The sequence below is a fragment of the Xenopus laevis genome, chromosome 1L (assembly GCF_017654675.1).
Source record: "Xenopus laevis strain J_2021 chromosome 1L, Xenopus_laevis_v10.1, whole genome shotgun sequence".
Taxonomy (NCBI): Eukaryota; Metazoa; Chordata; class Amphibia; order Anura; family Pipidae; genus Xenopus; species Xenopus laevis.
In genome coordinates this window covers 29,280,073-29,300,362 of record NC_054371.1, presented here as the reverse complement: position 1 = coordinate 29,300,362, position 20,290 = coordinate 29,280,073, and the positions used below count along the sequence as shown (strand labels likewise).

Here is a 20,290-nt window from a genome sequence, read left to right as displayed (position 1 = left end):
CAATATTAGAAAAACGGTCACACATAGAAAACAGAAAGTTATTGAAAAAAGTCTTTATTTCTGATGATCTATCTGAAAACAACTAGTTGTTTGAAGGTGTACCACCCCTTTAAGTCTACTAGAAAATCATGTAAACATGGAATAAACCCAATAAGCTGGTTTTGCTTCCAATAAGGATTAATCATATCTTAGTTGGGATCAAGTACCAGGTACTGGGTTATTACTACAGAGAAAAAGAAAATCTTTTTTTTAAAATGTGGATTATTTGGAGAAAATGGAGTCTATGGGAGATGGACATTCACATATTGGGAACTTTCTGGATAATGGATCCTATACCTGTGTATTCTTTTCTCTTCAGCTAGAAGAACCAACTCTCAGCCACTAAACACCTCTGTTTGGGATAATGCAGGTCTTGAGATATACATAATGTTTTATTCCGGCAAGTTACCTCTTTTCATTCCTAGTGCATCTATTATATCTATTTCCTTCTTATTTGTTTTGTTCTGCTGAGTTTTCAATAAAGTGAATATTTCAAAGGAAAGAAAAAAAAGACATACTTGTGGAATTATAACCCTGAGCCATTTGTCTGCCTTGAAGCACATACTGCAAATAAATCACTGACAACACAGTGATTAACATGAATTTAGATCTGTAGGCTGTGGTCCATTAAGTAATAAATGCAATGAGCACTAAGCGAAATTTTCAACACAGAAGATATGATGGAGCAGATTTTATTGAACCATTCACACATAGAAACCAATTGCTAGTATTGTTTTCTAGTTGAACGCATTTATAACATGGATTCTTAAAGGGGTTGAGTTAACTTTCAGTATGATGTAGAGAGGCATATTCTGAGACAATTTGCAATTGGCTTTTATTACTTATTATTTGTGTTTTTTTGAGTTATTTAGCTTTGCATCCAGCAGCTCTTCAGTTTGCAGTTCCAGAAATCTGGTAGCTAGGGTGCAAATTACCTTAGCAACCATGCATTGATTTGCAATTCACTGGAATATGAATAGGAGAGGAGCTGAATAGAGAGATGAGTAATAAAAAGTACCAATAACAAAAAATGTGTAGCTTTAGAAAGCATATGTTTTAGATGGGGTCAGTGACCCCCATTTGAAAGCTGGAAAAAGTCAGAAGGAAAAGGCAAATAATTAAAAACCTATAAAAAATGAATAATGAAGACCAAATTCCCCTAATCTGCCAATATGTAGGTGTGGTCTGTTACTTCTGTCCAACGATGCTAGGCTATGCTTGAAACAGCTGTATTACTTTCCCTTTCTTTTAATAATGTTACAATTAACATAATATCATGTTTATAACATATCCCAGTTATAAATTTAGCACCTGTGCATGATTAACATTTTTCTACTGCTCAGTTTTCTTACAAAGCCCGCCTACCTTTACATATATGGTTTCCAGGGCTGGATCTGTGCCTTCATGCAAGGAAAATATAGGAGGCCTTGTAGAGGACTGTTTAATGGGATTAGCCAATGCCAGAATTTTGCCATCATCACCAAACCATTTTTTACTCTGAAAAAAAAAAAAGGAAAATAGAATGTAGAACTGCACACTGTGCAAACATAAAATTATAACATAAGCAGAAATTAAAAAAAGAAATAAAAAATCCGTTGTTTTACCACAAGCTTGGCTTGATCTTGTATTATAAAAGTCAGCTGGCCATATGGCATACCCTCAAAAAAACTTCTTCGTTACTAATTTAATAGATGGTGCTAATGTATTATGCAGCTTATTTTCAACCTGACCTACAGTGCTAGTAAATAAACAAGTCTTAGCTGTGGTTTTTAATTGGCTTCACAGCAGCCATTAAAGAGGACAGCTGCCGACTTGTGACATCAGATGCAGCTGAAAGAACTAGGGCTTATACCATGTAAATTGTAACTAAACATGAATCTATTTTACACAGAGGCTTCTTTTATGAGATTTTATTTGAATTACATTAATTTTGGTGAAGAGTTTAAATCTCCTTTTAAAGGAGTACTGTCATGGGGAATTTTTTTTTCCTCAAAATAGTAGGGATGCACCGAATGCAGGATTCGGATTCGACCGAATCCTTCTGCCCAGCTGAACCAAATCCAAATTTGCATATGTAAATTAGGGGCGGGGAGGGAAATCGTGTGACTTTTTGTCACAAAACAAGTAAAAAATATTTTCCCCTTCCCACCCCTAATTTGCATATGCATATGCAAATTAGGGTTCGGATTCGGTTCGGTATTCGGTCGAATCTTTCGCAAAGGATTGTGGGGTTCGGCCGAATCCAAAATAGTGGATTCGGTGCATCCCTAGTTAATAGTGCTCCTCCAGCAGAATTCTGCCTTGAATCCATTTCTCAAAAGAGCAAACACATTTTTTTATATTTAATTTTGAAATCTGACATGGGGCTAGACATATTGTCAGTTTCCCAGCTGCTCCCAGTCATGTGACTTGTGCTCTGATAAACTTCAGTAACTCTTTACTGCTGTACTGCAAGTTGGGATGATATCACCCCTCCCTTCCCCCCCCAGCAGCCTAACAATGGGAAGGTAACCTAACAGCACTCAATAGTAAATTCCAGGTCCCACTGCAACACATTCAGTTACATTGAGTAGGAGAAACAACAGTCTGACAGAAAGCAGTTCCATCTTAAAGTATTGGCTCTTTCTAAAAGCACATGATGCAGCAAAATGACCTGAGATGGTTGCCTACATGCCTATATTACAACTAGAAAAAAATACACTTGCTGGTTCAGGAATTACAGTTTATATTGTAGGGTGAATTATTTGCAGTGTAAACAGTGTAATTTAGAAATAAAAACCTTGTTGCCATTTACCTTTACTATCGGTGTCATTTTTAAACTTACCTCTTCTTGCCGCAAGATTCTGTTCTCCAGAATGTTCTGATTGGTTTGGGATATTTTGGGTCTCTCACCAGTATACAGACCCTCATCTTCCAAAAATCTTGGCTGCATGTTTTCTGCTACCTTTTGTGCAGTCGGCACTATCAGATGAAAGCCAACTTAATACATACACAATAGAGAGGGTTTTCAAGAATAAAATAACTGATTTATTATGGAATGATTGCCATAATTCAAGTTTAATATTTAGCAGAGAAAGGAAGATGCTTTTTTTTTTTAACCATGAAGCAAAATAAAACTAAAGGTATATAATTTACCAGGTTGCATGCTTGGAATAAAAAAACAGTTCAGCTCCTTCTGCAGTTGATTGCGGTAGCCTTCATACTCAGCAGGCAAGAGCTCAATAAAATCCCGCAATGTCTGATCAATGACAAAAAGGTCATCCTCAGGAACCAACGACGACTCCTCTTCTCCCTTTAAAACGTACAGCCATGGAAGAAACATTAACTATTCTATGTTTTTATTTACTATAGAGTGATATTATTAAAATATACATTTTACATACAGTACACTTCCCTTCTTTCTTGAAGTGGTCGAAAACATTGATTCAGTTTAAAGTGCATTACAATGGCTATCTGTGTTATCTGTAGCCATGCATAGTAGTTAATGTATATTTTTCTGTTGGCATATTCCACGTTGCCAGTATATACAAATATACATACACTCACCATTCCATCTTCTGCCTCCCCTTGGTGTTCCTCTTCTATTGGTTTTCTAGAAGACTCTTCCTCTTCTTCTTCTTCTGTGTCTTCCTTTTTAGGCGCATCAGGAATTTCATCAACTGTGTCTGTTTTAAAGTCAAATGTGAAGAAATTGTAGGATTCCTCAGCATTAGGGTATCCATCCTGGGCCTGAAAATGGGTAATTTTAATTTAGACATATGCTCTATGTCAGCTGGGGGATACAGAAGACAGAAATATGTCCCAAAACAAGAACAGCAATTCTCATAAAAAGGAGCAGAAAGCTTTCTTTTCTACCGGAAGATGTTTAGATGTAAGCAGCACAGTGAATCACAATACAAATAACAAAATAAATGACCCTTTATCTACAAGATCATTTAGATTTACCAGTCTGATGCCATGAAATATTTTTATGTTTTAGCTGGGTATAACAGAGATAAGTGCCCTGCCTAATGTGGCAGATAACAACACAACCTCTATTAAAACGTGGATAAAAAAAACAATTACCCTATTTGAAACTACAATGACAGATTAAGGTCTGTATGTTAAAAAAGTTATACATGATAAAAGAAAAATTGCTTTTGCACAGAGCTGAACAATTAAAATTACTTGGACCATCTGCATATAACATATAAGGATAAACAAAAAATAATAAATGTATAAATAAGGGTTTGTCTTTTGCACTGTGAGGCTTAAGCTGGCCATAGATCAGTGATCCCCAACCAGTAGCTCGTGAGTTACATGTTGCTCCCCAACCCCATGGATGTTGCTCCCAGTGGCCTCAAAGCCGAAGCTGATTTTTGAATTCCAGGCTTGGAGGCAAGTGTAGGTTGTATAAAAACCAGCTGTACTGCCAAACAGAACCTCAAGTAGGCTGCCAGTCCACATAGGGGCTACCAATTGCCAATCACAGCCCTTATTTGGCAGTGCACCCCCAGGAACTTATGCTTGTGTTGCTCCCCAATTATTTTTACATCTGAATGTTGCTCATGGGTGAAAAAGGTTGGGGACCCCTGCCATAGATGTAAAGATTTTTCAAAAGATCTTTTCGTTATCGTGAGACCACGATTATCTTGAAACGATCATTTAAATGAACGATTGTCCATCAACTAAAAAGACCATTTCAAGCTATATTGCCAGGAAAATCGAGGGTAGCTGCCAGCTTGGCCCTGCAAACATACTGTAGATAGATTGCACTGGGGCTGATAAATTTTTTTTAACCTGGCCGATCAATTTTCTGACAGATGTCGGAAGAAAAATCGTAAGATGTATGATCGTTCGATTCCCACCTACTTCACGATAATTTGACGGATTGGTCGGACTTTGAAAAATCTTTGCGTCTATGGGGACCTTTTAGTCTGCATAGGGGAAAATAGTTTATTGTGGGCCCCAAGCATTAAAAGATAAAAACTGCAATATAAAAGATTCTTCAGATCAGCAAGTTATTTGCAGACCACCTTCAAGGATACCTAAAATATTAAAGTGTATGTGGTATTTTTTGAATAGCAACAACTTGTAGAATCCATACATAGTTTATTTGTCCCAAAACTGTAAACATCAGGTGGGTTTACCCTTTTTATGCCTGTGATATGCCCAGACACTAGGCAAAACCTTTCACTTTGTCTACTGAAAATGTAAATACTACATGGTTGTCAATAAGGTCACTACACCTTCGGATAACTTATGTTGTTAGATGGAAAGGTGTTGAAGACAGTAATGAATAGACAGAAAACCTGGAAAAAGCATATAAAAGAGCTGCAACATAAGAGCTAGGGTAGGTAAGAGTAAAATGCATGCAAATGTTTGAGGAAAGACCTTTAGATTATTTTTGTTTCACTGACATGAAAATTCTGAACCCAGATTCATACCTGGGACTTTTTCTGTACGGTCTTTACAGCGTCACGGAATCGGACTCTTGATGTCAACTCAGTCTCAGCTTCTCTAACTTTGTCCAGTGGAAAGGAATCCTTGATTAATAAAAAGAAATATAAGTAATATGTAAAGCAAAGAAATAATGTATAACATGCAGTTAAGACATTCTGAATGACCTGCCAAAAAAACATAATATGCAATACAAAAGAATATCACGACTCCTGATCATCATCATCATTTATTTATATAGCGCTGTCAAGATACGCAGTGCTTTACTGCAGTTATAGCAAACAGGGAATAAATGGTGGATAACAAACAAGGATTACAGAGTACAATAGGGTTAGAAGGACCTTGAGATTAGAGTTTACAAACTAAAGGTTAGGGTACAATTGAGACATTAGAATTATATAAACACGTTGTCATTTTGATACAGCAATGATTAATTAAGGTACATCGAATAAGCCTCTTTAAACAGGTGGGTCTTCAAAGATATAGAAGATCTACAAAACATAACTGATTATGTCTGGCATTGTAAAAATGCAATGAGCTGTTTCTGCTTCTCAGTTACTATGTATATCACTAAATGCCACTGGATTATATACTGGGAGTATATATAACTAGCCATCAGTTTTAGTACAAAACTGCTACCTTCAGGGATCTAATACAATCACAAAAGCAAGGCAAATGACAATGCACTCACCTCTTCATCAAACCTTTTGACTGAATCTGCATATTTAGACTTATGTAATTTTCGAGGTGAAACAACTGGGGATTTGTCCTGTAGTGTACTTTCTGCTTTAGACTTGGAATAGAAAAGAAGAGATGAGAGATTCTGGAGTTTCCATTTTTAGACATGGACCTGAGCTAACTACATAAGCTCAATCAACAAGTTTTTCTATCACATTATTAAGATGCCAACATATAATAAACTTGTTTGACAAAAAGGAATCTTGGTCATGGAGTGTGCTAAACCTGGAAAAAAAAAAGCATCCATGGCATATTCTGATATTCAGTCCTTCAAGGGTATAATCACCAAGACAAAGGAACAGATTAAATTGAATAGATTCAACACAGTATATTGGCAAAAATCAAGGGCTGATAGCAGTTTAGTGAGAACTTAAAGGGCCACTATTTGTTTGATTTGCCTCTAAATTTGTCCCATAGAAATGTTAAATGCTGAGTGGATATTTACTTTCATTTTGCTTAGGGTAAGGTCGCAACTGGAGATTCGGGGAGATTCAGTCGCCCGGCGACTAACCACCTCATTTTTGGAGCAACTAATCTCCCCGAACTGCTTCCCCCTGTCTTCCGCTTGCTACAATGAAAAAACGCCTGCGGCATGGCACTGATGGCGCTTTGTTTATTCTAAAAAACAATTAAAAAATGCTAGGAGTCCAGGGGGGTTTAATTGGATAAATTAGAGCATGACTAGCCAAAAAGCCCCATAAGGCTACTGACACATGGGGAGGATTGCTGCCTGTGTTCAAATCTTTGCTACAACAGGTGACACGGTCACTCCCTATGCCCTAAGCTTTCTTTTAGACATACATCTGTCTTCATGCAGTAGGTGGAGCCAGTTTTTGAGTGACAGTTAGGTCTAATACATCCTTTGGGGGTTGCATCCTTAACCCAGGTGCTCACTCTAAAAATAACCGTCTCTGATGATAATCCTGTTTCTCTGCATGCAGGGTGTTTGCCAGAGCCTGTTATTTTGTTACCTTTTGTTTGTGCTGGAGTTGGTTATTTGAGTTATCCTGCTAAGCAATGGAGCCCCCCTAAAAGACATATTAGACCTACCTGTCAATCAAAATCTGACCCAGACCTCAGCATGAAGAGAGCAAGAGTGACAGGTTGTGGAGAGTGAGATACTGAAGAGTATCTTGATTATTTCAGAAACAATGCAGAATATTTAATTGATGGTATTAAGTGTCTTTTTTCAGTGAGATGAAGCTTAGATTACATTTTTATTTTTGCAATAGATGCCGTTTAAAGATTACTGTTTTTTCCCAGGCTTGTAGGACTGAAAGTGTGGATGTAGGAAGAAATTGAACACTGAAAAACATACAGAAACCTTGTTTAAAGTAAAGACAAAATATTTGAAGGATTATACAAGCTCATAGTCACGTTCAGCCACATAACCTGTGATCTGTGGGAACACTTGCAGTTCAGGTGTCTGTCGATTGAAAATGTTGTAGTGAGCTAGCAGGTGATTCCAATGGGAGTGAATGGGGGCAATTACAAACATTTTGTTGCCTGCCTGCTGAGCTGGAAATCATTTGGGCAAAAAAGGTCATGAAATGCCTTGTGTGTTCAATTCCCTATAAACTACAACACAAGCAATCATTGACAGAAAACATGTTGCCTACTGTGCTTGCACCAAAGCCATATATAATTAGGGAATAACTATAGAACAGTCGATCCACAAAACTTCAGTTTTGAAAAGAGCAGAGTGCCCAGACTAGTTGTATGAAACAAAAAAATGTTTTTTATAAACTTACCCTTGCAGCTTTCAGTTTTTCTCTGAGACGCTCTCTCATGGAAGCTTCAGCAGCACTGGGCACGGGAGTGGAAGCGGCTAAAGGTGGAAGGCCTGAAAAATTTTAAAAAAAAAAGTCATCCAATTCAGGTCACCGATTTTTCTACATTTTTTTAAAGCCTAATATTTCACAATGTAGAATTGGCACCTTATTTCATTTCCTCTGTGTTACCTAAAGTCCTTTGTGTTTTAATTCTATTTAGAATTATGCAGGAATGAAAACAAAAGATATTGATATAAACCTGCAGACATATGCAATTCAGTATATTCCTTCTGGTGTAATGAGCAAGAACAGATTCCCATAGTATCAAATAAATTACTCTATCACTGATGGGGACATCCCTTTATTAGCAAGACCAATATAGAAAGATTCTCAATCAGGCACAGAATCCACTCCTACCCGTACCATTTTACTTACTGCGTTGCCCTCGGACTGTAGGTGTGAGATCTTCCACAGGGTCTTCTGTTCGTATGTCCTCATCATGATCAATCAGCTGGTAATATACAAAGTCAGTGAAAGAGGTCAGAATTGTGAAGGATTACAGGGATTAAAATGTTTCTTTATGATCTCAAAACAATGCCCTGTGTATTTCAAGTCATTGCTTATACTAACCAGTATTTTATGTTCCTCACTTAAAGGAACAGTTAAACCAAAAAATTAAAGTGTTTTAAAGTACTGAAAATATCATGTACTGTTGCCCTGCACTGGTAAAACTGACGTGTTTGCTTCAGCAAAAACTAATATAGTTCATATAAACAAGCTGCTGTGTAGCAATGGCAGAAATTGAAAAAAAAGGCTATATGGCACAGGTTAAATAGTGGAGAACACCATTATGTTCTACAGAGCTTATCTGCTATCTGTTGTGTAATCGGAGCCTTTTCTCCTTTGAATGGCTGCTCCATTGCTACACTGCAGCTTATTTATATAAACAATAGTAGTGTTTCTACTAAAACACAGCAGTTTTATCAGTGCAGGGCTGTAATGCATTATATTTTTATTACTTCAAAAAAACGTTCATTTTTTGAGATGTTACTCTTCCTTTAAACACAGCAGCAAAATAGATATGCAGTTCACCCAGGGCCAATTTTACTGTTATATCTATTGCAATGAACTATTTTACAATTGCTAAAGCATGTTGGCAGGCTAACCTGTACTGCATATTTGTGTTTATTATGGGGCGTTACTGAACCGATTCAATATATTTCAGCCCATCCAAGACAAAACATTCTGAATAAACTAATAAGGAAGCAGAGCAAAAAAATATTTGTAGAACAGTACTGATGTGTCAAAATCTCAACAAAACCAGATGGGACTTATCCTCCAATAGTATGGGCCCAATTATTACAAAATACACACATAATCGTATTGAAGAGTAAAGATAAAAGGCAATATTTATTTAACTACCATGCCACAGATACTTAAAACCATTTAAAAAATAAAAAAACAGCGCTGCGCTGGGTTCAGGGATCCCTTTAACCCCAAATAACCACTTATAAAGAGGACTCCTCTATGTAGGATTTGGTGGAGATTTGATTATGTCTAGGTGGCTCAACAGCCAGTATTCCAATCAAGCGTTAGTAGGTACACATGTAAATCCAATTGTTCATGTGAGGGAACGAAAGTGCATCCTTATAATTCACATCCGCAAAATATTGCAGAAAAGAAAATCCTGGTTATATAACACTGAATAGCGTGCTGCAGCTTAGTGAAGATTACTATCTCCCGCGGATACAATAGTACCCGTGATGGTTTGCGGTGCAAAGCCAGTATATCAGGTTTAATGTCTTTGCGGGTAACTGGATTTGCCAATGTCTACTGTCCCATCCATATATTTACAGCCGCCTATTGCTCTCAGTGGCCAGCTGAGAAGTTGCGGCTTCGTGATACTGCGATCACTGACAATCACCGTATTGTGCCAGCCCAGGTGTAATAGTTGTCCCGGCTATCACCAGACCCGAAAATAAATGTATACAGACCACGTGTCTTTGAGAGTTTTCACCCGATAATTTCCGCGTTCCATCAACTGGCAGGAGATCTTCAGTCTGCGCACTTAAGTTCCCAAAATAGGGGTGCAGGGTATCCCAAACGACTCAGTGTCAGCGCTGTGCCTCGACAGCTGTTTCGCCACTCAACGTGGCTTTGTCAAGAGACCGAAAGGGTGGATATGACGTCGTTTTATCTTTGCCATCACATGTTCAAAGTGGGTGGTCTTTTGTGTAAGCCGCTTCCCACACATAAGAAAGATATAGTAATATCGGTATGAACAATTGTATCATTTTCACTTCCCATAATCGTGGTTATGTAACCCTTTGGTATTATCTCAATAGAATATATTTAAGGATCAACCAAATAGGTATCAAATGAGAAGAGAGGACTCGCGGCTTCACTTTTACTGTGATGGGAACATCAATATCAACTTGTGGCATGGTTACACAGTACTATATTTCAAAAATTTATAAGATTAATCACTATTGCTTATTTTTAACTATCATCCCATTTAATCGATATATAATTATAAACTTATATCAGAATAAGAAATAAGAAAGAAAAAGAGAAAAAAAATGAGAAAAAAAATGAAAAGAAAATCAAAAGGTAGAACTACAACTCTCACCAACACAAAATTTTATTTTTTTGAAATAGTCTAAAAAAGCGGGGCCAATCAAGGGACTATTATTATGACCATTCCTTCATTTATTTATAAAGGCCTGAAAATTCAATTGGCCATTGAGTCCGAACTCTGACTTATAAGTGTTAAGCTTAAATATCCAACTGGTCTCTAGTTGGAGCAACCTGTTATCTAGGTCACCGCCCCTTACATCGCTATGCAGACGGTCAATGCCCTGAAAATAAGACCCCATATGTTTGCCATTGTGAATGCAATAAATGTGTTTGGCAATAGATGACAATAAATTGCAATTATTAATATCTCGCATATGTTCATATATGCGTCTTTTCAGCGGCCTCTTTGTTTTTCCTATGTATTTGCTCCCACAGTGGCAAGTAAACATGTAGATCACATAAGTCGTAGTACAACATATATAATGATACATGTTGTATTTGACTCTTCCATTGCTAAAATCCCTAGATGTCCTCATATATTGACACTGTTCACAGGCCCCACACTTATAGCTGCCTACTGTTTTGCAACACGCTGTTTTCGAATGTTTCTGAAAATGACTATGAGTTAGTAGGTCGCCTATGCTATTGTTTCTCCTATAACAAAAAAGAGGGTGAGTGGTTACCATTTGACCTATATTGGAATCGTTGGACAAAAGGTGCCAATGTTTCCGAATCAATGAGCGGACTTCTTGGTCTTTATTACTGTAAGTCAAAATGAGTCTAGTCTTTTCATTACCTGGAGTACAGCTTTGTTTGGGCTTATATAATAAGTCCTCCCTATTCTGAGATAGGGCATTGTGGTAGGCTCTACGTAGGCAACGAGTTTTGTATCCCCGTGCTTTAAATCTTGAGTACAGTTGGTAAGCTTCCCGTTTAAAGTCTTCCTCTGTAGAACAGATTCTCCGTAATCTAAGATACTGTCCCTTTGGTATGCCTTCGATGCATTTCAATGGATGCATCGATTCTGCATGTAAGAGGCTATTGCCAGCCGTCTTCTTGCGAAACAGGTTAGTGGACACCTGTCCACAACTGTCCTTTTTAATCTCTATATCCAAAAATTCCAATTTGGAGTCGTGGTAATTTAAGGTGAATGTTAAATTAAAATTATTTTTATTGAGTTTAGACACAAAATCCTTTAATTTCTGTTCGGGGCCCTGCCAGATGATCATAATATCATCGATATATCTGTGCCACCGTAAAATGTGGCACAGATATTCGTCGTACTCTTCAGCCGAGAACACGTGGCGCTCCCACTCTCCTAGGAATAAGTTGGCGTAGCTGGGTGCGCATTTAGCGCCCATAGCTACGCCCTGGCGTTGTAGATAATAGATGCCGTTAAATATAAACACATTGTGATGTAGTACAAAACTCAATGCTTGCAATATAAATTTATGTTCCTCGGAGATTGGGTTATGTATGCGCTCAAAAATGTTTTTTACATTTACAACATGTATCATTATATATGTTGTACTACGACTTATGTGATCTACATGTTTACTTGCCACTGTGGGAGCAAATACATAGGAAAAACAAAGAGGCCGCTGAAAAGACGCATATATGAACATATGCGAGATATTAATAATTGCAATTTATTGTCATCTATTGCCAAACACATTTATTGCATTCACAATGGCAAACATATGGGGTCTTATTTTCAGGGCATTGACCGTCTGCATAGCGATGTAAGGGGCGGTGACCTAGATAACAGGTTGCTCCAACTAGAGACCAGTTGGATATTTAAGCTTAACACTTATAAGTCAGAGTTCGGACTCAATGGCCAATTGAATTTTCAGGCCTTTATAAATAAATGAAGGAATGGTCATAATAATAGTCCCTTGATTGGCCCCGCTTTTTTAGACTATTTCAAAAAAATAAAATTTTGTGTTGGTGAGAGTTGTAGTTCTACCTTTTGATTTTCTTTTCATTTTTTTTCTCATTTTTTTTCTCTTTTTTCTTTCTTATTTCTTATTCTGATATAAGTTTATAATTATATATCGATTAAATGGGATGATAGTTAAAAATAAGCAATAGTGATTAATCTTATAAATTTTTGAAATATAGTACTGTGTAACCATGCCACAAGTTGATATTGATGTTCCCATCACAGTAAAAGTGAAGCCGCGAGTCCTCTCTTCTCATTTGATACCTATTTGGTTGATCCCTTAAATATATTCTATTGAGATAATACCAAAGGGTTACATAACCACGATTATGGGAAGTGAAAATGATACAATTGTTCATACCGATATTACTATATCTTTCTTATGTGTGGGAAGCGGCTTACACAAAAGACCACCCACTTTGAACATGTGATGGCAAAGATAAAACGACGTCATATCCACCCTTTCGGTCTCTTGACAAAGCCACGTTGAGTGGCGAAACAGCTGTCGAGGCACAGCGCTGACACTGAGTCGTTTGGGATACCCTGCTCCCCTATTTTGGGAACTTAAGTGCGCAGACTGAAGATCTCCTGCCAGTTGATGGAACGCGGAAATTATCGGGTGAAAACTCTCAAAGACACGTGGTCTGTATACATTTATTTTCGGGTCTGGTGATAGCCGGGACAACTATTACACCTGGGCTGGCACAATACGGTGATTGTCAGTGATCGCAGTATCACGAAGCCGCAACTTCTCAGCTGGCCACTGAGAGCAATAGGCGGCTGTAAATATATGGATGGGACAGTAGACATTGGCAAATCCAGTTACCCGCAAAGACATTAAACCTGATATACTGGCTTTGCACCGCAAACCATCACGGGTACTATTGTATCCGCGGGAGATAGTAATCTTCACTAAGCTGCAGCACGCTATTCAGTGTTATATAACCAGGATTTTCTTTTCTGCAATATTTTGCGGATGTGAATTATAAGGATGCACTTTCGTTCCCTCACATGAACAATTGGATTTACATGTGTACCTACTAACGCTTGATTGGAATACTGGCTGTTGAGCCACCTAGACATAATCAAATCTCCACCAAATCCTACATAGAGGAGTCCTCTTTATAAGTGGTTATTTGGGGTTAAAGGGATCCCTGAACCCAGCGCAGCGCTGTTTTTTTATTTTTTAAATGGTTTTAAGTATCTGTGGCATGGTAGTTAAATAAATATTGCCTTTTATCTTTACTCTTCAATACGATTATGTGTGTATTTTGTAATAATTGGGCCCATACTATTGGAGGATAAGTCCCATCTGGTTTTGTTGAGATTTTGAAAAGTATATGTGGACACCTCCAATTAGGCCATTTCAAATTGGAGAGACACCTTGCGTAATCAATTTAAGTATATAACAGTACTGATGTGGCATGTGCTAAAAGACAAACAGAGACTTTCACTCCTATGAAGCACCCCACAGTGAAAGTTTCTAATACCTACTTAAGGGAATCATGATCTGGCCCTATGCGTGTCAAAAAGATAAGATCAGCCCTGCTATACTGTTATTTCTTCTTTTATGGGCAGGCATGACAGTGTCCCTATAAATGATAATTTGTGGGGGGGGCGGGGTCAAGTTCCACTTTGGTCTGGGCACACACCTTATAACAAGGTTTCAGAAAGCATGCTAATTATTTCTACAGTTCTGATTTGCTCTATGAAAATTTTCTACAATTGTGATGTGTAGGTCAACAAAAATTCAACCCGTAGCTGACCCTAAATCACTGTCTCCCAACCCGCACCTGACCCTAACCTGGACAGTATCTCCATTTATACACCCACCCTGACCTGCCAATCTCTGACATCATGAAAGGGGGCGAGTCAGGTGTGTGCCTATAAATGGAGGCTGCTGAAGCCAAACCCCGGCAGAGTTATGTCGCAGCCAGGGAGAGCGGAAGAAGAGCTCAACTTGAACCCGCCCCATGGCCTGAAAAATGCATGTAGCAATCAACCCAAACCCCTCCCAACCAACAGGTAAACCAGAGGCTCCATCAGGTGTCAGACAAGGTGGCACATCACTACTCTACAATAAGAGCTGGAGCCAATGTGTTTCCCCGTGGCCCATAAAAATACAATATGATATACTGTATAAACATACTGCTTTCTTTCTTCTCTGCCTCTGTGCCCGTAGCGTTTTCTTTAGCTGTTCCACTTCAGCCTCCTCACCATCTACATACTCCTGGGAAGGAAAATATAAATAGAAGTCAGAAGCAGGCTTAGTATTATTATTTCATTCAAGTAAAAAACACAGTATTAAAAGAAAAAGTGAGAAGCCCTGAACAGGAAACAAAACTGTCCTCAGCATGACTGTGCATGTGAATGTTTGTCTTGTGTCAATATTAACAGACTGTATTAGATACTGGCTGTATTAGATACTACACAGAAACAGAAGAATAATCATATGCTTCAAGCTTTTAGGGGATGAAAATTTAACACTATGGAAGATTGGATGGGGGGAGTTTGGAGAGTTTTATAGTAAGTAGAAAAATACAGTGGGCAAATTGGCCCAAAATCCACCTTATGAACCATAAGCTTAAATGTCTTTGACATTTTGAGATCAGTAGGCACTATTTAAAGGGTTAGTTCACCTTTAAACAATTAGTTGTTTTCAGATAGATCACCAAAAATAACGACTTTTTCCAACTACTTTCTCTCTTCTATGTGTCACCGTTTTTCTAATATCGAAGTGTAAAGTGTCATTTTTCACCTTCTAAAGCAGCTCTGGGAGGGGGGGTCGCCGACCCTGTAAACTGTTCTAAATTGATACATTTAGTTGGAACATTTTTTATCTTTGTCCCTGCTGAGTAGAATCTTTGGGTTTCATTACAGGCAGCTGTTAGAATTGATACAATAGTTGCTAATACTCCAGAGATGCTGCTGAGAAATGTATCAACTAATTGTTGCAAAATTGTAACAGTTTGGTACATCCTGAGAAAGAAAGAAAGCACTGGTGAACTCAGCAACGCAAAAAGACCTGGACGTCCACCACGGGCAAGTGGTGGATGATCGCAGAATCATTTCCATGGTGAAGAGAAACCCCTTCACAACAGCCAAACAAGTGAACAACACTCTCCAGGAGGTCGGCGTATCCATATCCAAGTCTACCATAAAGAGAAGACTGCATGAAAGTAAATACAGAGGGTGCACTGCAAGGTGCAAGCCACTCCATAAGCACCAAGAATAGAAAGGCTAGATTGGACTTTGCTAAAAAAAAAAAAAATCCAAAAAAGCCAACACAGTTCTGGAAAAAGATTCTTTGGACAGATGAAACCAAGATCAACCTCTAGCAGAATGATGGCAAGAAAAAGTATGGAGAAGGTGTGGAACAGCTCATGATCCAAATCATAGCACATGATGTATAAAACATAGCACATGATGTATAAAGCATAGCACATGATGTATAAAACATTTGGGAGGCAGTGTGATGGCTTGGGCGTGCATGGCTGCCAGTGGCACTGGGACACTAGTGTTTATCCATCATGTGACACAGGACAGAAGCACAAGAATGAATTCTGAGCTGTTCAGAGACACTGTCTGCTCAAATCCAGCTAAATGCAGTCACATTGATTGGGAGGCGTTTCATAATGACCCCCAAAATATACAGCCAAAGCAACCCAGGAGTTTATTAAAACAAAGAAGTGGAATATTGTTGAATGGCCAAATCAGTCACCTGATCTGAAACCAATTGAGCTGCATTTCACTTGTTGAAGACTAAACTTCGGACAGAAAGGCCCACAAACAAACAGCAAGTGAAAGCCGCTGCAGTAAAGGCCTGGCAGAGCATTAAAAAGGAGGAAACCCAGAATCTGGTGATGTCCATGAGTTCAAGACTTCAGGCTGTCATTGCCAGCAAAGGGTTTTCAGCCAAGTATTAGAAATGAACTTTTTATTTTCAGTTTTTTCATTTGTCCAATTGCTTTTGAGCCCCTGAAATGAAGTGATTGTGTTAAAAAAAGGCTTTAGTTCCTCACATTTTTCTGCAATCTTTTTGTTCAACCCACTGAATTAAAGCTGAGTTGTTTCATTTAAAATTCATTGTGGTCATGTACAGAACCAAGATTAGAAAAAAAGTTGTCTGTCCAATATTTATTTATGGACCTAACTGTAGGTTGTACTGAAAACGAAAACAATAAATGTATTATTCCTCTGTACACTAAAAGAGAGAGGGCTAAATTTACTAAACGGCGAAAATTTGCCAACGTCGGCTTCGCACCCATCGCTACACTTCAGACAACACTAATTTACTTAAATGCAAAGTTGTGTCCAAGGCGCTGAATGCTGGCGAATGTAGGTATGATGTAAGTAACAGAAGATTGAGGAAGATCTATGCACTCCAATGCACTTCACCTGGTCTGAGCAGGCGCAGGCACGTCTGGCTAAAGAGGTAACGTTCAGTAAAATCTGCATCTTAGCGAATTTGCCGAGTAACGTCCATTCGCCAGAGCAAAAATTCGCCTGGCGATAAAGTGCGAATCACCGCTAGCGTCTATCTCCTTCGCTAGCGAAGTTACGCCTGCACCCGTTATTAAATCGGCGAAGTTCCTAAAACCAGTAACGCTGGCGAATCGTCGCTTGCATTAGTCATTTCGCCCTTTAGTAAATCTGCCCCAGAGAAAGAGAGAGAGAAATGTAAAAAGAAAGAGTATAAAAGAAATGTGACTGTTTCAGACAGAGACAGAGGGGAAAATTTATTAAGCGGCAAAAATTTGTCAGCAGCGGCTTCGCAGGCAGCGCAACACTTCACCAGGCGAAAATTCACTCAGACAACGCTAATTCACTAACATGTAAGTTGCGTCCAGGGCGCCGAACACTGGCAAAGTTTCGCTAGCGTTAATTCGGCAAGCAGAGCGAAGTTGCGATAGCGTTGACTAATTTGCATACGGCAGGAAGTTAAAGTTGAATGGACGTATATGTTGCAGCAAATACATTACACTGCACAAGCCCAGGGAACCTTAATAAAATAAAGTCGTTATAATGTCCTACACATGAGCCCAGTGTATAGTTTATGTGCCATATGTTAGGAAATGTAGGGGGGAAGCCGGGTACCCAAAACATTTTTTACAGACTTTTGCAGCCTATCAATCTGAAAAAAGGAAAATATACCAGCGTTTTTTGGGACTTAGAAAATTTTTCAAATAGATTTCGAGAAAGACCTGTACACTCCATTGCACTTCACCTGGTCTGAGGTGGTGAAGGCAAGTCTGGTACAAGAGGTAACGCTCAGTAAAATCCACATCTTAGTGAATTTGCGGAGTTACGTCCATTCGCCTGAGCGAAAATTCGCCTGGCATAAGGGTGCAAAGTACCGCTAGAGTCTATCTCCTTCGCTAGCAAAGTTACGCCAGAGACCGTTAGTAAATCAGCAAAGTCCTGAAATGATGTCACTCTGGCGAATTTTCACCAGCGATAGTCACTTTGCCCTTTAGTATATTTGCCCCAGAGAGATAGGGGCAGATTTGCCCCTAACGCAAGGCGAAATTGCGCTCTGGCGAACGACCGTAACTATGCAAATTCAAGATTGAGATTTGACTGAACGTTACCTCTTGCGCCAGAGTTGACCGCCACCTCAGACCAGGCGAAGCGCAATAGAGTAGATAGGACTTGGTCAAAAAATAGTTGAAATTTTTTCTAAGTCCCAAAAAACGCTGGCGACTTTTACCTTTTACAGGGTGATAGGCTGCAAAAGATCGTTATTTTTTTTTTGGGGTAACTGGCTTCCACCTCTACATTTCCTAACATATGGCACATAAACTATACATTGGGCTCATGTGTAGGGCAATATAACAACTTTATTTTATTAATGTTCCCTGGACTTGTGTAGTGTAATGTATTTGCTGCAACATATACGTCCATTGTACTTTATCATTTCCTGCCGTATGCAAATGAGGCCGATATCGTAACTTCGCCAGCATTCGGCTCCCTCTACGCAACTTTGTATTTTAGTGAATTAGCGTTGTCCCAGCAAATCTACAGCTGGCGAAGTGTTGTGCTGCAAGGGAAGCCGTCGATGGCGCAATTTCGAAATAAATTTGCCCCAAAGAGAGAGAGAAAGAGTATAAAAGAAATGTGAAAAATCAGCTGGAACTTTATTAGCAACTAAGAAGACATTATAACACAGTAGAAGACAATGTGGGAACTAAGTGATGAGTGAGAGATGAGGTAAAGCGGAGACAGACAGTCCATACAGTAGGGAGGAACCACAGGGATGGGCACACTGCACAGCAGGGACCTGTCTCCTCTGATATTATTGTACTACAGCCTCAGTTGCCCCTGGGGTTGGGGAGAGTTGTAGTTGAGCAACATGCAGGTATAAAGTGAAAGCATGTTAGTCAATTCTATACTGCCACTTCCTGTTAGCAACCACACACAAGCGTCCATAGCAACCCCTTCACTTCAACCTCAAAATCACGTTCGCTTGTTTAAATGCAGCGCACAACTGCACAAAACACACATACACACACACACACACACACACACACACACACACACACACACACACACACACAGCAACACAACATTCGTGTATAAGCAGCACCCCTGACCTGTGTGACCATCCTCTGCTTCTCCTCAGTCTGTCTCATCGTCAGTCTAGTGGGCGCTGCAGGAGCCGTACCAAGCTGGGAACCCGAACAAACAGCCCGATTTCGGTAGCAGCGATTAAATCTATAGCTGAGGTCATTCAGCACAGAACGTTACAGGTTCAGAGTGAAAACAGCTTACGCGTCGGTGGGCGCAGCCATTGCTAAGGAAATGGAGCTCCCAGCATTCCCCGCGCACGGGGAGAGTTCGGTGGGAGGGGCTTGCAGCCTGCTTTGTGTTGTGAATGTTACCACAGAATCTGTTTGTTCCTGATCTGTTTCAGTTCAGTTAAAACTTGTGCGTTGTCTAATCAGTCACTTACTGTATAGCTGATCACAGGCCAGCTTGTTGTGATGGATCTTCTCCATATCTATAATTATGTGTCCACATCTCTCACTCCTGTCCTATGTTTGTATAATTATCACATGATTATAAATGCATTGTACGAGGTTCAGTGCTCTTGATGAGCCTATGAGTAAGTCTTCTGGTGGCAAATTTGCTAAAGCGCGAAGTGACTAATGCTGGAGAAAATTCGCCAGCGTGACGTCATTTCGGAACTTCTCCGATTTACTAACGGTCGCCGGCGGTACTTCGCACAAAGGAGTTAGACTCTATCGGTACTTCGCACTCAAACGCCAGGCGAATTTGAGCTCTGGCGAATGGATGTAACTACGCCAATTCACTAAGATGTGGATTTTACTGAAAGTTACCTCTTGTGCCAGACTTGCCTTCTCCACCTCAGACCAGGTGAAGTGCAATAGAGTAGATTAGACTTCCTAAAAAACGCTGGCGACTTTTCCTTTTTCAGGGTGATAGGCTGCAAAAGAGCGTAAATTTTTTTGGGGTACCCGGCTTCCCCCCTGCATTTCCTAACATATGGAACATAAACTATACACTGGGCTCATGTGTAGGGCAATATAACAACTTTATTTTATTAAGGTTCCCTGGGCTTGTGTAGTGTAATGTATTTGCTGCAACATAAATGTCCATTGAACTTTAACTTCCCACCGTATGCAAATTAGCCAACGATAGCGCAACTTCACTTCGCTTGGCGCAGAAACCCTAGTGCAAATTCACCAGTGTTTGGTGGCCTGGATGCAACTTCGGATTTTAGTGAATTAGCATTGTCCTGGCAAATCTACACCTGGCAAAG

General features: G+C 39.3%; 1 protein-coding gene across 2 annotated transcripts in view; it reads right to left on the bottom strand.

The window, feature by feature from the left end:
- cc2d2a.L (coiled-coil and C2 domain containing 2A L homeolog) overlaps nucleotides 1-19,378 on the bottom strand; it is a 67,284-nt gene extending 47,906 nt beyond the window's left edge. For both annotated transcript variants that reach the window (XM_041588053.1, XM_041588061.1), the window contains exons 1-10: nucleotides 19,101-19,378; nucleotides 14,657-14,737; nucleotides 8,424-8,499; nucleotides 7,968-8,059; nucleotides 6,170-6,271; nucleotides 5,466-5,564; nucleotides 3,586-3,768; nucleotides 3,175-3,331; nucleotides 2,864-3,000; nucleotides 1,405-1,536 (exon numbers count right to left, since the gene is read on the bottom strand). In XM_041588053.1, the coding sequence (XP_041443987.1) occupies nucleotides 1,405-1,536; nucleotides 2,864-3,000; nucleotides 3,175-3,331; nucleotides 3,586-3,768; nucleotides 5,466-5,564; nucleotides 6,170-6,271; nucleotides 7,968-8,059; nucleotides 8,424-8,499; nucleotides 14,657-14,737; nucleotides 19,101-19,139 (1,098 nt within the window). In that variant the 5' untranslated portion in view covers nucleotides 19,140-19,378. The remainder of the gene's footprint in view (nucleotides 1-1,404; nucleotides 1,537-2,863; nucleotides 3,001-3,174; nucleotides 3,332-3,585; nucleotides 3,769-5,465; nucleotides 5,565-6,169; nucleotides 6,272-7,967; nucleotides 8,060-8,423; nucleotides 8,500-14,656; nucleotides 14,738-19,100) is intronic.
- Between the last annotated feature and the right edge of the window lie 912 nt (nucleotides 19,379-20,290).